At 49.4% G+C, this 14,075-nt stretch overlaps 2 protein-coding genes across 5 annotated transcripts; both read right to left on the bottom strand.

The window, feature by feature from the left end:
* Positions 1–195: 195 nt before the first annotated feature.
* On the bottom strand, positions 196–3,304 carry LOC135583961 (uncharacterized). 2 transcript variants are annotated; one of them, XM_065194523.1, is made up of 2 exons: positions 970–3,304; positions 196–878 (listed from the first exon to the last, which is right to left on the bottom strand). In XM_065194523.1, the coding sequence occupies exon 1, from the start codon at positions 2,539–2,541 to the stop codon at positions 1,006–1,008; it is 1,536 nt and encodes a 511-aa protein (XP_065050595.1). In that variant the 5' UTR covers positions 2,542–3,304; the 3' UTR covers positions 196–878; positions 970–1,005. The 2 variants fall into 2 exon arrangements, with proteins under 2 accessions (XP_065050595.1, XP_065050596.1); XM_065194524.1 differs by having other exon boundaries at positions 196–875.
* A 148-nt stretch (positions 3,305–3,452) lies between these two features.
* LOC135680535 (CBL-interacting serine/threonine-protein kinase 11-like) lies at positions 3,453–11,413 on the bottom strand. Of its 3 annotated transcripts, XM_065194527.1 has the most exons (7): positions 8,983–9,490; positions 8,782–8,889; positions 5,337–5,601; positions 4,808–4,990; positions 4,180–4,715; positions 3,942–4,103; positions 3,453–3,864 (listed from the first exon to the last, which is right to left on the bottom strand). In XM_065194527.1, exons 3-7 carry the CDS (start codon positions 5,592–5,594, stop codon positions 3,525–3,527), a joined length of 1,479 nt encoding a protein of 492 aa, XP_065050599.1. In that variant the 5' UTR covers positions 5,595–5,601; positions 8,782–8,889; positions 8,983–9,490; the 3' UTR covers positions 3,453–3,524. The 3 variants fall into 3 exon arrangements, with proteins under 3 accessions (XP_065050599.1, XP_065050598.1, XP_065050597.1); XM_065194526.1 differs by lacking the exons at positions 3,453–3,864; positions 3,942–4,103; positions 4,180–4,715; positions 4,808–4,990; positions 5,337–5,601 and adding an exon at positions 8,068–8,686 and having other exon boundaries at positions 8,983–11,413; XM_065194525.1 differs by lacking the exons at positions 3,453–3,864; positions 3,942–4,103; positions 4,180–4,715; positions 4,808–4,990; positions 5,337–5,601 and having other exon boundaries at positions 8,068–8,889; positions 8,983–11,413.
* Positions 11,414–14,075: the final 2,662 nt, after the last annotated feature.

The following is a 14,075-nucleotide window of genomic DNA, read 5'->3' as shown; positions in this document are numbered from 1 at the left end:
ACTCACCGTTAAAAAGCAATTGCTCCTCCTTTTGACTCCGTGTCTTTTGCCGTCTGCCTTCCTTTTTCCAGCTCCGTCCTGATCCTAAGGACCAAGCAAATGTGGTTCCCATGTCGGTTCGCGCACAAAAGACGGCAGCCCTTGAAACCCTGACACAAATGACGAATCCAAGAACAGACCAAGGACGGAAAGACAGATGAGAAACGCAGAATCCGTTCTAATTCGCTTCCCAAGAAAGAAAGATCCACGGAACCCTTTGTATAATACATGGCATATGATGGCAGCTCTCAAGAACCAAAAATCCAAAGGAAAAAAAAAAAAAGATGGAAAACCTTTCCAGCCAATAGCGTCGGAGATGGCCGGCCAAGCTCGAAGACCAAGAAAGACGCTCATCGTATTGCCAAGCGAAAAAGAATCAACGCAAAGAACCAGATGTCGCATCAAGAATCGACATCAAACTCACCGCCCACAGATATCCATATAAGGAGAGAGAGAGAGAGAGAGCAAAGTGTTGGAGGATAGGTTCGTCGAGGGAGAGGACGACGATGGTCGGTGCAGCGTGTCGCGATCGCTGGTCTGTACGTCCACTCGAGGTTTATAGGACAAGCGGACAGTCACGAGGATGGATGAGCACGGGGGCACATATACGAGTACCCGTGTGACTACCCACTCAACTGTGGTGGAGCCATGGTGGGTCCTGCTGCTACAGCCAGCAACATTCGGCTGAACCTCCATATACGTAACGAAACCAAACAAGCTTCCCATTTCACTCGACTCTTTGCACATCTCCTCGTTATGCCATCGCACATACTCCTCGAGAGGACCAACACTCCCTTGTATGATGACCACCTTTGACGACACATTTGTAGACTCGACTACTGCATTCAACGGTATCTCGGTCAACCAAGGCAAGCAAACAAAAGCATAAATGCAATTCCCGTAATGCCAGCAGAGCAAAACAGCACTCACTGTGCATAGTTTTGTGACGAGGATTGAGTTTACGGATTACCACCACTGGTGAACCAGAACACCACCGTCCCTGAGCCTGCTGAACAGCTTCAAGCATTCACCGTACGTGTTCTGATACTTGGGACTCCTCTGCCCCGGGCAGCACTTCTGCCATCGGTTGTAGTGGCACTCCAGAAACAGCTCGTCGATCAAGCAGATCCCCCCCGTCTCGAAGAGCCTCGGGACCAGATCAAACTCCGTCCCCTCCACATCCATCTTCATCACGACGTAGTCTCTCTCCGTCACCGTCCTCTTCAGCCATGCGGCGAAGTCGAACCCCTGAATGGCGTGCACCTCGCCCGATGAAACTCGGCCGTCGGAACCCCCCGCCGGTCTGATTCGCCCCATCCCTCGCCCTTTCTCCACATCATCATGGTTTTCCGGGTCACGATTGATCTCGAAGGTTAAAGTCTCGTTGCGTACCCACGCCGCGAAAGGCAGCAACTTGACGGCCTTCTTGGTTGCGTACTCGTCCTGGAACGCTCGGTCAGCCTCGATCGCGAAGACTTCGAAGGTGTGATTCTGCTTAGGGTACTGTTTCCTGAACCAGCTGCCGATGCTCGACCCGTAGCTCCGTGCGCCGACGTCAATGTAGATGTACCGTGGCTTGAAGCTTATGTCAGCAATGGAAGGCAAATACTTGACGTTCTGGATGTTCCTCTTCAGGGTGATCCATGGCTTCAGGGGCTCCTCCTCGATCAGCGGCTCCGCCGACCGTAAAATCTCGAGCTTGTGATCCGGGATAGGACAGTCGCCGCCTGATTTCCCGTTTGGACTAACGATCTGTGTGCCTTGTTGCTTCTGGAATACGATCTCCCAGAGTGGCTTCGCTGAATCCGGGCTGTGGATCACCCGTGATCGAACAGTTATGCAGTCGGGGAAGAGCTCGGCGAGGGAGTGACGGCTGTAGGCATCGTGGGCGGATGCAGTGAGCACCACCATGAACCAATGTGGCTTCAGCGTCCTTGCGATCTCTGCTGCGAGATTCGCAGGTTGTTTGCTACGGTCGAGGCTCCGGCCGGCGAAGACGAAGTCGAAGGTCCCGTTCCCGAACGGCAGTCGGAGCGAATCGGCGCCGCCGACCACCAGAGGCGGCGCGCTCTTCTTGGCCACGCCGACCGCGTCAGCAACGCCGATCTCCTTGAGGGCGAGGACCTCATAGCCAGCGGGCGAGTCCACGCAGAGGGATTTGGAGGCCGGGGAGAGGAAGCCCTCTGCGACGAGGTTCTGGAACACGGAGGAGTAGAACTCGACGGCCTTGCGCCACTCCCGGCTGGTCCAGAGGGCGCGTAGTGCGGGGGTGGCGGCCGATCCGAGGCCGGCATGGACGGAGGCCGAGGCGGAGCCGGCGCCGGTTCCAGCGACGGCGACGGGCTCCGCCGGCGAGGAGAAGAGGCAGAAGTCGCCGGCGGCGCAGGTGCCGCCGTGGACGGTGACTACGTAGACGAACCGGAGGAGAAATACGGAGAGGAAGAAGAGGAGCGCCCGGACGAGGAGATTTCGCACCGAGATCGGCTTCGCCGCCGGATCCATCGCCGGAAAGAACAGATCAAAGAATCCCTGTATACCTACCTACACCTGTAAAAAGGAGAACAAAGAATCGAAACACAAGCCCTAACCCTAGAACTAAAACAGATCTAACGGGAGCAGGAGGAGGAGGGCCGGCGTCAACGGGAGCAGAAGCGGGCGGAGGTGTGGTTGGCGCCGACGAGAGGACGACGAGAGTTCGACGAGCGGAAGCAGACGGGTGGGGAAGGGGCAAAGGGGTGATCCATGAGCGGTTTTCGGATCCCTTCCTCTCATACGCTTCCTTCTCCCATCATCGTTGCGTTCTAAGCCTCCCGGCTCCTCGCTTTTCTTGCTTCTCTCCACGGCGGCGGAGCGGAACCTAAAACACAGCCGCAAGATCTTCCAACCGGCGATTTCTTTATCCGATCAACTTCCCCGTTCGCTTTCACGGGCGGCGGAGAGGAACCTTAAAAGGAGTCGCAAAATCTTCCACCCGGCGATTTCTTGATCGGATCAATTTCCCCAATTGGCCCTACGACGGTGCATGCGAACCGATGTGGTTTGGGTGACACCAATGGGCGGAACGAAGGGTAGAAAGAAACATCAAAGAATCGCGCCTGTTAGACGGGTAAGGGGCGAAGATATCGATGAGTTATCCGCGTGGTTCGAACGCATCCGAGGTAATGGCATTTGGGGAATTAGGTGCACCGGTAGGGGCGTTTCCGTGGCAGGTGTCATTCAACAAGGGAGACGTATCCAAAGTCGCGTTCACCGCTTTCGCGGGACCCGTTTACGCGGTGGGCCCAGGAAGCGGGACCGGTCGCGGGCCCCGGCGCCGCCCTCGTTCGCGTTTCCCCGGTGAGAAAACGTCGATCGACCGGAGAAACGCGTCGCAGCTCACTCCGCCGTGCAAGCAGTCCTGAAACACACGCACGAGACCGGAACTTAAGCTTCAGTATCACCGGTAGCTTACAACCAAACCTGGAGGAACACACAAGCTCCGCTGCCTAAAACTTCCTCCCCATTTGCTGTTGCTGCTGCTGTTGACAGGTGTACGAGCTCACCGAGCTCCGATAACCTGAGACGTAAACCCCCGAGGCACCAAAGGCATCGTATGCAGCAATTTGACTGGCGTGACCGGCCATGAACGATGGACGCACTGCTGTGGCGGTGCCATAATCCTCCGGCTGAGGCCTGCTCTGTAAGTGCGCCCCGCTTCCTCTGGCTGCAGGAACAACATGGTTGTGCTTGCCTTCATACGTCGTGATCACTGAACTGGGATCTTGCGATGCTCTCTCCACATGTTTCCTTACGGGGCAGCCCATGGTAGTGCATTTGTAATAACTCCTGTGGGTCGAAACACAGAGAGTCATGGAAGGGAAGCTCGATGTTGGACGATGGGTGAAAGCGTAATAGCAGCTCACCTCGGGTTTGGATTACCCTTCACCACCTTCTGCCCATACTTTCTCCAACGGTACCCGTCGTCGAGGATATCGACATCGCTCTGTGTCTGCACAACCACTCTCGGCTCCCTCGTAACCCTATTTCCAGGAGCTGATAGCTCTTCATGGTCACCTTCTGTCTTCCTGAAAGATTAGCCAGTCATACGGTTCATTATCATGATTACTCGACAGGAAACGATCGGATACAACACATGCATACCCTCGCTTGGCATCTGGTTCGGTTTCGTCCAAGGCTTCACCTCCCCGATTGCTCCTCCGAGAGCTCAAATCGATGCTACTATCACCAAAAGACGCCGATGAATTATCCGGCCCGCCGAAAGAAGCTTCGGGAGGTGCAGCATCCTGAATCGCTTGAACGGCGGCCGAATGCCTTGTGGTGGACTGTGGCTTTGAGTGGCTATGAGTACCCTTGTAAACGATCTCGGTGATCTGTCCGTCCGAGGACCTCTCCACCTGCTTCTTTCTCGGACAACTCGGGTACGTGCACTTGTAATAGCTCCGTGGGTTATCGCTTCCTTTGACCTGTTTCTCACCGTACTTTCTCCAATGGCATCCATCATCGAACTTCCTCTGTTCTTCGAGGGTCGAAGGAGCTTGACTGGATCGATCGTGATCGGTTTGGCCCTGGTGGGCTCGCAACTCGGACTGAAAAGTTGGAGCTACAGCTTCGACTTTGATGCTGTTGCTGGTCTCGTGATGATAATTGCACCGTCTGTGGGTTTTGAAGGCGCCTTCCTGAATCAAACATAATCCAAACGGCATTAGCTTAAATCCATGTATAGAATTTAACTTAGATCAGGAAATTAATTCTCGGGAACATTAAGTACCACAGCGATTGCAGACCCACAAGTCTGAAATGATGCTGTCTCAAAGTTTTGGGGTTCTGTGTTGGTTTGGTATGGGATGTCGGAGCAGGCAATGGTTTCATCTTTGTTCCCTTGTCGATGATCAGCAGAGGAGATTCCCCGATTCAGAGCTTGTAAAGTCCCAGTAGTTGGAGATGGCAATATCTGTTCGATAACATATGAGTTGCAGGGACAAGATTTGCATGTACCGAGTATGGAGCCTACATCTTACTAAATGAATTAGTACAGCTAACAAGAAAGGAAAAAAAACAAGGAATAAGTAGATGGCCATTTGTTTTTCAACCTCTTACAGATGATGAACAAAAGAGGCAGATAAACAAATCAATTGAAAGAACAACATAAAATATAGTATTACTCGAGCTACCGGGCGGCAGATAAACAACAGCAACGAAAGAAATCAGAAGAACTTGTTGGAAGAGGTGCACGACTACAGATAAAAGTGAAGTGGATTGGTTGGACCGTGCCAAAGACTCGAATTACTGATTCTTACGTTGGATGAGGAGAATAGCACCGGAGAGTCCAAGAGCAAAGCAGGGCTGAGGCCGGCCGGGATAGCGAAACAAGACGAAGGCGAAAAGGGAGGACGGGAGATGGCCAGCGAAGGAGGAGGTGCAGACTTGAAGTTGGGTACGGAATCTCCAGCAAAGGCCGGGAAGTCCCTGCCGCCATCGCCGTCGACGCCGCCAGCTCCTGCAAGGAGTTCGGAGAAGGCGAAGGCTGGTGGTTGCAGAATGGCTGAGGTCTCCATGCTGCTGCTGCTTGTGGAAGAAGACATCGGGGAGAGGATGAGGAGAGACGTAACAAGGAGAAAACCAAGTGGGGGAATAGCAAATGGCATGTTACGCATGCATGGATAAACAGAGCGAGAGTCACGCGTGCACAAACACGTACGGGATGGGGCATGAGAGAGAGACAGAGAGACGGGCAGCTTCCCAGAAGAGAAGCAAAAAGGGGTAGGCGCCTGGTCAAAGTTGATGAGTTTGACCGACCGGATGAGAGTCGGGGTGCCTCGAGAAGGAGAGGAGGAGGCACTGCAGAGGCTTCCCGAAGAGATGACGAGGCCTGTGATTATTGTACATATTCCCAATAATATGTTTTATTATTTCTTTAAATTTATTTTAATTGCTATTTAACCGTATTAAATGCCATAAATTTTAAATACATAGATAAAATTAGCCCAGTAAAAATAGTATTTAACAGTAATATTAATGTTAAATGGCACTTTGTCTAATATCTCAGTAATATAGTTCGTCATGTTTGGTGCCGTGCGAAAAGGAAAATTTTCTAGAGATCCTTTCCAAGAAAACAGGGTTCCTTGCTTACCAAGGCAAGGATATGCCTTCGTGACAGCGATGAGCCGGAAGACCATCGTTATCTCCCTACATTCCCCAAGGGGAAATAATGAAAGAAAAAGACAAAACCCACCGTGCGACACGTGTAAGCCGTGAACGAGTAGGAAAAGTATGTTCGTTCTACCATGTTCTGTTTGATTCTGATGTTTAGACGCTTCTACGGAACCGCGACCCCGTTGCGGACATCACAAGAGGTGGTCGCACGGCTTAGATGGCATCGTTCTCGCGAACGACGTCAAGTGCGTCTCCGTGGCTCTTCAACCAAGAGGCCAAGTAACCGAGGCCCCCTCCGTATCTATTTAATCCGTTCACTCGGTGGAAGAACAAGCCTCAAGAATGGACTTACTAATGAATGCAACATGGGAATGGGTCAGGCATACTATACTATACTAGTTTCTGACTTGACCTTCAATATCACACATTGAAGAATTAAGTCCCTTGCAGTTCATGGAAGAGTGAACAGAACCAGAGGGTCTCCTACTTCGATTCAGCCTCAACTTTTGACCAGTAATATCCTGAAGTTGAGGTCATTCTTGAAAGACGCCTACAACCATCGCCATCATCTACACCTATCGAGACCGATGGCTGGGTCTCCATCTAACCCCGCAGTAACATTCCTCCCCAAGGTTATAATATTTGTAGCTTGACTTTTTCCTACAGCTTCAAATGTCGCACTTATTTGCTTTAAATCAGCTGGTAATCTACAGGTCCATGTGCGAGTGGCGCTCCAGACGTAACACTCGACGTCCGGCACCATCGCATGACACATGCGTATAACCCCAACATATAAAGAGAATAAAGATCCAAGACAAGAAAAAGGATGAAGAACACCCCACGGATTTCTCAAAATAATCGGTCATATTCTAATACTGAAATCTTTTAGCAAGAGATTATGAATAAGAAAAACTGCCAAGTTAGCTAGCTATTTTCTTTTTACTAGTGTCTTGTTCAAGGACATTTCACTGATACCAAGAATCATAGATCAATTTTTCTAGATGAAACTCTCTTTAAAAATGTCATAACCTGAGCAACAGGGCAAGTTCCAAAACCCGAAGAGGAAAATAAATTTGAATCCAAAAAAGAAATCCAAACATTAGCAAGAACAATGGTGCAGCTAATAAATGTAAACAGACATTAGCAAGAACAAAATAGTTCGAGCAAAACATAACACAACTTGCAACTAAGCTGAAGAATTGAAGTAGCTCATACTGCCACTAATACTATGTGCACAAAGAAACGCACAAGGAGGTCTACTACATCAGGATCCACTTTTTGCCCTAGACGCACAAGAAATCAAGTTCTAGCAATTACATTTTTTATGACATTCTACGATAGCATAAGTAAGAGATCTAAACAAGTATTCTTGCAAACTACGATAGCAATTACGTTATCAATTTCTGGCATATGTTCTCAACTTCACAAACTACAACAAGATCTAAGCCGACGGAAGCCATGTACCAAGAGTTCCATAAAACCTTCCAAGCATAGAAGAGTTAGCCAGGCATTAGCATATGCAACATCCGATTCTAATGCAGAAGCATGTTAAGCATGTTTTTTTCCTGAAGGCTCTGCCACATCTACTCCTCTCTGTAAAAACCTTTCAAGACACCAAGTATGATTCTATACCTCCAGAAACTATCCGAATACTCATTCAGCATGTTAGATTATGTCCAGACTCTTGTAAAAGGAAAGAGTCGCCAAATCAGATACGGGATCCATAATGGTTTTCTCTTGGATAAATGCAGCACTCATATCATATCATTAGCAGTGTTAGTTCATCCAACACATGTAATTAATCCAGTTAGAATACATTCTTTTTAAGATTTTGTTCTCATTTTTCATGATCATGACTACATGTGATGTATAGAATCATAAGAAAATATCATGAATATGATATCTCCATAAAAGAAGGTGATACATGCTAATTTAATGAGTCAAATAGGCATTCACAATATGCCATGATTTTTAACAATAAATGATAGCTCAATGATTCACCAAAATAAATCATCTGAAAGCAATACGATCACACAAAATAAGACTAAAACCATTACATGACGTGGGGCACTACACCGGCGCCACTATTAGAGTTGTGATCTCATTCTAAGAGATTCCTGACATTGGTCTCTATGGCATGAAGGTAGCTGAAATCTATCCGATGGTTTATGTGGATGAAATCAGAATTTTCACTCGAGCAATGGGTTATATCCGGGAGTGGTCAGTCCATGAACCAGGTTTGGATCTATACCAAAGATTTAGGTTTTGCAAAGGATCGGTGTGATGATTATTAGCATTCCGATGCCTGGCAGCTAAATAATCGATTATATGTCAGGCCATTGTAAGACTTGTATTTTACTTTCTAATTCTTTGAATGGTCTGGTTCGGCATCTGAATCGTTCAGATTTCTAGGGTTGCATTAGGTAATGTTTCAGGCTGAACCAGCGAGGAATCACCTCTTGGGGCTTCGTTTTGTTCTTGCTACTAGCAATCACTGCCACCGGGAGGAAATCAACAACAGAGAGACGAGAAGGAACGTTTACGTCAAGATCAGACACTCGGAAATTTAGAGGCAAAATGTGATGATACCTCAAAATCTTGCCCTCATCGAAGCAAACGTCCCCGCCTCCGCGTTCTATTTCGCGTAGAATTCAACACAATCACCCATATCGAGCAAGACGCCATCACGATAAAACCCTAATGACCGACAACGACACCAAGACAAGGAACAAATCCAATGAAATCTGCAAAACCGTAGGAAAATCCGCAAAATGGTGAAGAAAATTTTACCTTCCTCCATATCAAATCGCCTATTCCCGAGGTAATTATCGTCCCAAAGCTCCGTCGCCATCGCGAGGAAGGAGAGGAGAGCTTGAAGTCGCTCCACCCGCTTCTTCTGCTTCCGCGATGGGAAGAAGAGGACAGGTCCCATAACAAATGAATCGGATCCTGACCCGATCCGAGTCTGGCATGCAACAATCCGACAAGCGGGTCCGATTACTTATCAATAACCAATGAGCCAATGGTGCGTCATCGCATCACATCTGCTAAGACAGTTGCGTGTAGACATCTTATGGCTCCTCATGTCCCCATGAGTCACTTGCAGAAGCGATTCCGACGCACTCATCACGAACAGTAACATCCACACAAGCATGAAATATTCCAAGTAAGTTGCTGTAGAGAGAGCTGCTTCTCCAAGCAATGATAACTTTCCGGCGATCACCATGACGCCAAAAGTGGCTCGTCTTTTAGCCACGATCGGTGTCGACAGACCACCGACCAGGAATAGTACCACCCCCTTCACTTTGGACCGACTGCAATCATCGAGCACTTGGATCGTCAGATTCTGCTGTTCATGGAAAGTTTATGGCTTCATTCATGTCACTCGTTGTGCTCTCCAAGGAAGCCCTGTCGCTTTTACAAATGGATTTGTGGTCCTGTGACCATTGGATGATCTCTTTGATAATTCATCGTTGGATTTTGGGTCATCATCGAATTAAATGTACTTTTTATTCTGAATTGGTTTGATTTGTATTGTATTGTATTGTATTGTATTGTTTGTAGTGAGAGGGAATTTGTCGAGAAAACACAATATAATATATTGCTTTATATAAATATGTGTATCTATTTATATATTAATTGACCATGAATTATTTATATTAAGAATTACTTATGTGTTTATAGCAAATTATAATTAAGAGCATCAGCCCAATCCGCCGACGTGAAGTGGCCCACTCAGCATGGGCCTCAGCTTCTCGTTCCAGAAGCTTCCGTACGCTCCACTGCCCACCTCCACCTCTACCACCGCCGTGCCGCCGGTCAACCGGTGAACTTGTAACGTCAGGACGAACTCCCCCTTGTGTCCCTCGATCACTGCGGCCGAGCCCTTCTCGCCCTCCCTCCTCACCACCAACCCTTCCTCCCTTCCCACCTCCTCGACCCGGTCCAGTATCCGATCCACCGGCTCGACCGACGCGAACCGCTCCCGGTCCCAGGCCGCGTCCACGAAGAGGCCGGAGAGGTCGAGCCCGGATGCGAAGGATATGAGGTCGAAGGCGTTGAGCTCTCCGCCGCGGCGACGGTGGGGCTTGTCATCGAGGCCGGCGTCGCTTCCCTGGGGTCGCATCATGGTCGCCAACTGCTCGGGGTCGACGCCCCGGGCGAACCAGGGGTCGCGGAGGATGCCGTCGACGGAGATGCGGGTTACGGGGTTGGGGTCGAGGAGGCGGGAGATGAAGCGGCGGAGGTCGGGCGGGGTCCAACGGGGGCAGCGGTGGTGGCCGCGGTGGATCTTGCGGTAGAGCGACACGAGGTTGCGGTCGTTGAAGGGGAGGTAGCCGGCGTTGAGCACGAAGAGGATGACGCCGCACGACCAGATGTCCGCCTTGGCTCCGTCGTACCCCGTCGTCCCTTTCCTCGATAGGAGGATCTCCGGGGCCACGTACCCCGGCGTCCCGCATTGGGTGTGGAGGAGGTAATCTTCGGAGAAGGAAGAGACGGCGGAGAATCCGAAGTCGGAGACCTTGAGGTCCCCAGCGTCGTCCAGGAGGAGGTTCTCGGGCTTGAGGTCCCGGTGGAAGACGCCGCGGGAGTGGGAGTAGGCGACGGCGGAGAGGAGCTGGTGGAACAGCCGGCGGGAGAGGTCGTCCGGGAGGCGGCCCCGGTCGTGGACGCGGGAGATGAGCTCGCCGCCCTTGGCGAGCTCGAGGACGAGGTACACACTGGAGCGGGAGGCGAGCACCTCGTGGAGGCGGACGATGTGCGGGTGGCGGAGGAGGCGGAGGGCGGAGATCTCGCGGATGAAGGAGTCAGAGGAGGAGGAGGAGGCGGAACCGGAGCTGGAGGGCCGGCTGGGTTTCGGGAAGACCTTGATGGCCACGCTGCGGCCGGAGGAGATGTCGCGCGCGTAGTAGACTTTGGCGGAGGCGCCTCGGCCCAGGACACGGCCCAGCTCGTACTTGCCGAAAATGACCTTCGCCGGCGGTGCGCCACCGCTGGACTCCGCCATGCTTCCCTCGCAGGTATCTTCGTAGTCTATCTTCGCTGCCAAATCGGCACCAAAAGCAGAAAAAGGGAAGGCGTGTGGTGGGTGGCTGTGGAAGCTCAAATCTTGGGATTCATATGTACACAACTGAATTATATATATATATATATATATATATATAAAGAAGAGAACAAATTTTGTAATTTTTTTTATCAATATCATCCGATTTAAGAACTTAATTATGTAGACGAAAAATTATATGGTTTTTATAATCCTTAATTATCCAAATCATCAAACACACAACACAATTCATAAATACGTGCTGTCCTTAAGAGGACACAAACATAGAAAAAATTACAGTGAAGTGCGCTGCAAGGGGTTTTGGAGTGAAGCAATCATCGATTAGGAGGGAACAGCTGTGCTTATCTTCTAAAGCACGAATTCCACCTACGTGATTAGTTGGGCTTCACCCACCCGTCCACGTGGGTGTTAGTATCGATAAGTATTTTTAGTTCCTTAATGGAAGATGATTAACTTTTTTATTTGAATGTTTATGACATCTCGAGATCTATTTTCTCTATTGATCTTTGAGCGGGAAGAGTTAGTTTCTTCGCTCGAGGAAGGGTAGGAAACATCGGTCTCTCTCGACAGTCGTCGCCGCACTTCTCTTCATCTTCTTCTACTCCGGTGTTGACTCATGCTTTCCACCGATGCGAGCCCGGGAAAGAAGCCACGGCGGCTATGTGCGGTGCGAGCCTAGGGGGCCGGTGTCTCTCCCGTGGCCGCCGACAACCACTAGTGCATTGAATGGCGTGGGATGGCGGACCACAAGGAGGCCTTCGCCTGCGGTGGCGAAACAGAGGGGAAAGAAAGCGATCGGATAGCTTTGCAGTCACCACCCAGCGGAGTGAGGAGCCCAATGGGATCGAAACTGGGTGCCGTTCCCACGCGAAAACTAGTGGCGTCCGGTGGTCCACCACCTGTTCGATGCTTGTTCCCAGTCGCAGAAGCCCACCCGCCTCTATCACAAACGAGTGCAACGAAAGCAGACCAGACAAGGCGGAGCCCACCACCACAGTCCCCTCTCGGGTAACGTTCCTACACGGTGACGCCCTCCGCGGGTCCTACTCGCGGAAGGTTGCAGAGCATATATCGTCCAACATTCCATGATCCCTTTCTCTCCTCCTCGCGCCAAGTGTGCCATGACGGTCGAGCCTCGTCGAGCGCGCCGGCGGCTCCGCCCCTCGAAATCTCACGCCTCTTTCCGTTTTAGCTCGAACGGATTTAAGCTGGCTTTTCTTTAAATCAAAATTCCATATATATATATATATATAATATCCTTATTAATAAACATAGATCCTATATAAAAAAAATAAAACAGAAAACGCCATATATGGGGAAAAAAAAGAATAAGGATTTTTTTCAGAAAAATTACCCAATAATTTTGTGGAAGAGACTGTTGACAAAGGGAGATACATCATCACATTAATTAACTGTGCAATAATTACCCCAAAATAAATGTGATGATGATGACATCAAATACCATGCGAGCGTATTGGTGTCTTCTAATTACCACAAATACAACTACGATTGCGGTCATGTGGGTCCCATGCAACGTAGAACACAAGCAACCATTTCCCACTAAGTTCATGTTAGTAGCGATTGAGACGTGGAGACGTGATAGCTCGTTCCTTTTGGAATCAGTGTGCGTGTCTCTTCCTGTAGTCATTTGTGGCTATCCCCAGTGGAATCGCTGTTGGGTCACCAACGATGCCATAGACAACCGGAAGCAGTGGAACCGCGTAGAGTGGGAAGACGAAATGCCACTATGCCATGACCAAGCAACCGAAAACATATCGTACACCATAACAGTAGTGTGCGTCACACCACCAATAAAAGAAGAGGCACATGAGATGCGTCGAGATTTGTACTAATCCTAATACTAATTCAACTTCCAACCATAATAGAAGCACACTACATTATGATTTTTTTCTTTTTTATCATATTTGATCAGCATCGATGTCTTTTTACGTCGTGATCGAGAAGTCAACACGACTAAATTCAATTCCGGGTGTGTAAGGTCATTCGGTCTGATGCTCGGGTAGTAGAGGTGGGCGTCGATTTTTCAAGGTCATCTGGTTTGGCACTTGGGCAGCAGAGGTGGGTGTCGATTTTCCAAGATCGTATGGTCTAGCACTTGGGTAGTAGAGGTGAATGTCGGTCTTCCCATATCCGACGCCTTGTCACGTGATCATCGAATCCCTACACACATATTGGGATTAGAGGATTTCTCGACCCAACCCCTCTGAAGATTAAGTTAACCTTCTGTCTTTGAGTTTTTCTCTCTCCCCTTTGCGTCTATTAGGGGTGAGTTTTTATACCTTTGTCCGGAATCGATCATACTTGATTGATTAATGACCGCCGACCGCTAGGGCGATCGACCCATACTTCGCATGTGGGCGCTTTCCCAGGGGCCACGTACCTTGCAGTGCTTTCCCGAACTTTCCAGGATGGTATCTTTCGGGTCGACGTTAAGCAACACCACCTCGGCTCTGCAGGCCGCTTGATGATGATGTGGCTGCGGGTCACTAGATGAGGGTATGTGTCGCTAGTAAAAAGTGATTCATTCATATTAACAAGAAATTTCTTCTTTCTTTGAAACAAAAAGAAGAAGAATAGTACAGAACGATTCATGCAATTGATTGGTAAAGACACACTGAATCCGAAATAAGTGTGGGTTCCTCCTAATGCATGATGATGAATAAATACCATGGTCTAAATTGCAATAACCAGCTATATATGGGTCCCACCAATGACTGTGTAAATTGCAACAGTTGTGCTTCAAAGCCACGTCAACAAGAAGGAAGGAAGCAAGCAAAGCTGACAAGGTCACAGGAAC

This window comes from Musa acuminata, chromosome BXJ1-8 (assembly GCF_036884655.1).
Source record: "Musa acuminata AAA Group cultivar baxijiao chromosome BXJ1-8, Cavendish_Baxijiao_AAA, whole genome shotgun sequence".
Taxonomy (NCBI): Eukaryota; Viridiplantae; Streptophyta; class Magnoliopsida; order Zingiberales; family Musaceae; genus Musa; species Musa acuminata.
Note: the sequence above shows the minus strand (reverse complement) of the source record. Positions and strands in the feature narration are given on the sequence as shown.

Bases quoted from the DNA above. Each gene is read 5' to 3' on its own strand.
- LOC135583961 (XM_065194523.1), bottom strand. From the start codon at position 2,541: ATGGATCCGGCGGCGAAGCCGATCTCGGTGCGAAATCTCCTCGTCCGG.
- LOC135680535 (XM_065194525.1), bottom strand. From the start codon at position 11,398: ATGATATTGATAAAAAAAATTACAAAATTTGTTCTCTTCTTTATATAT.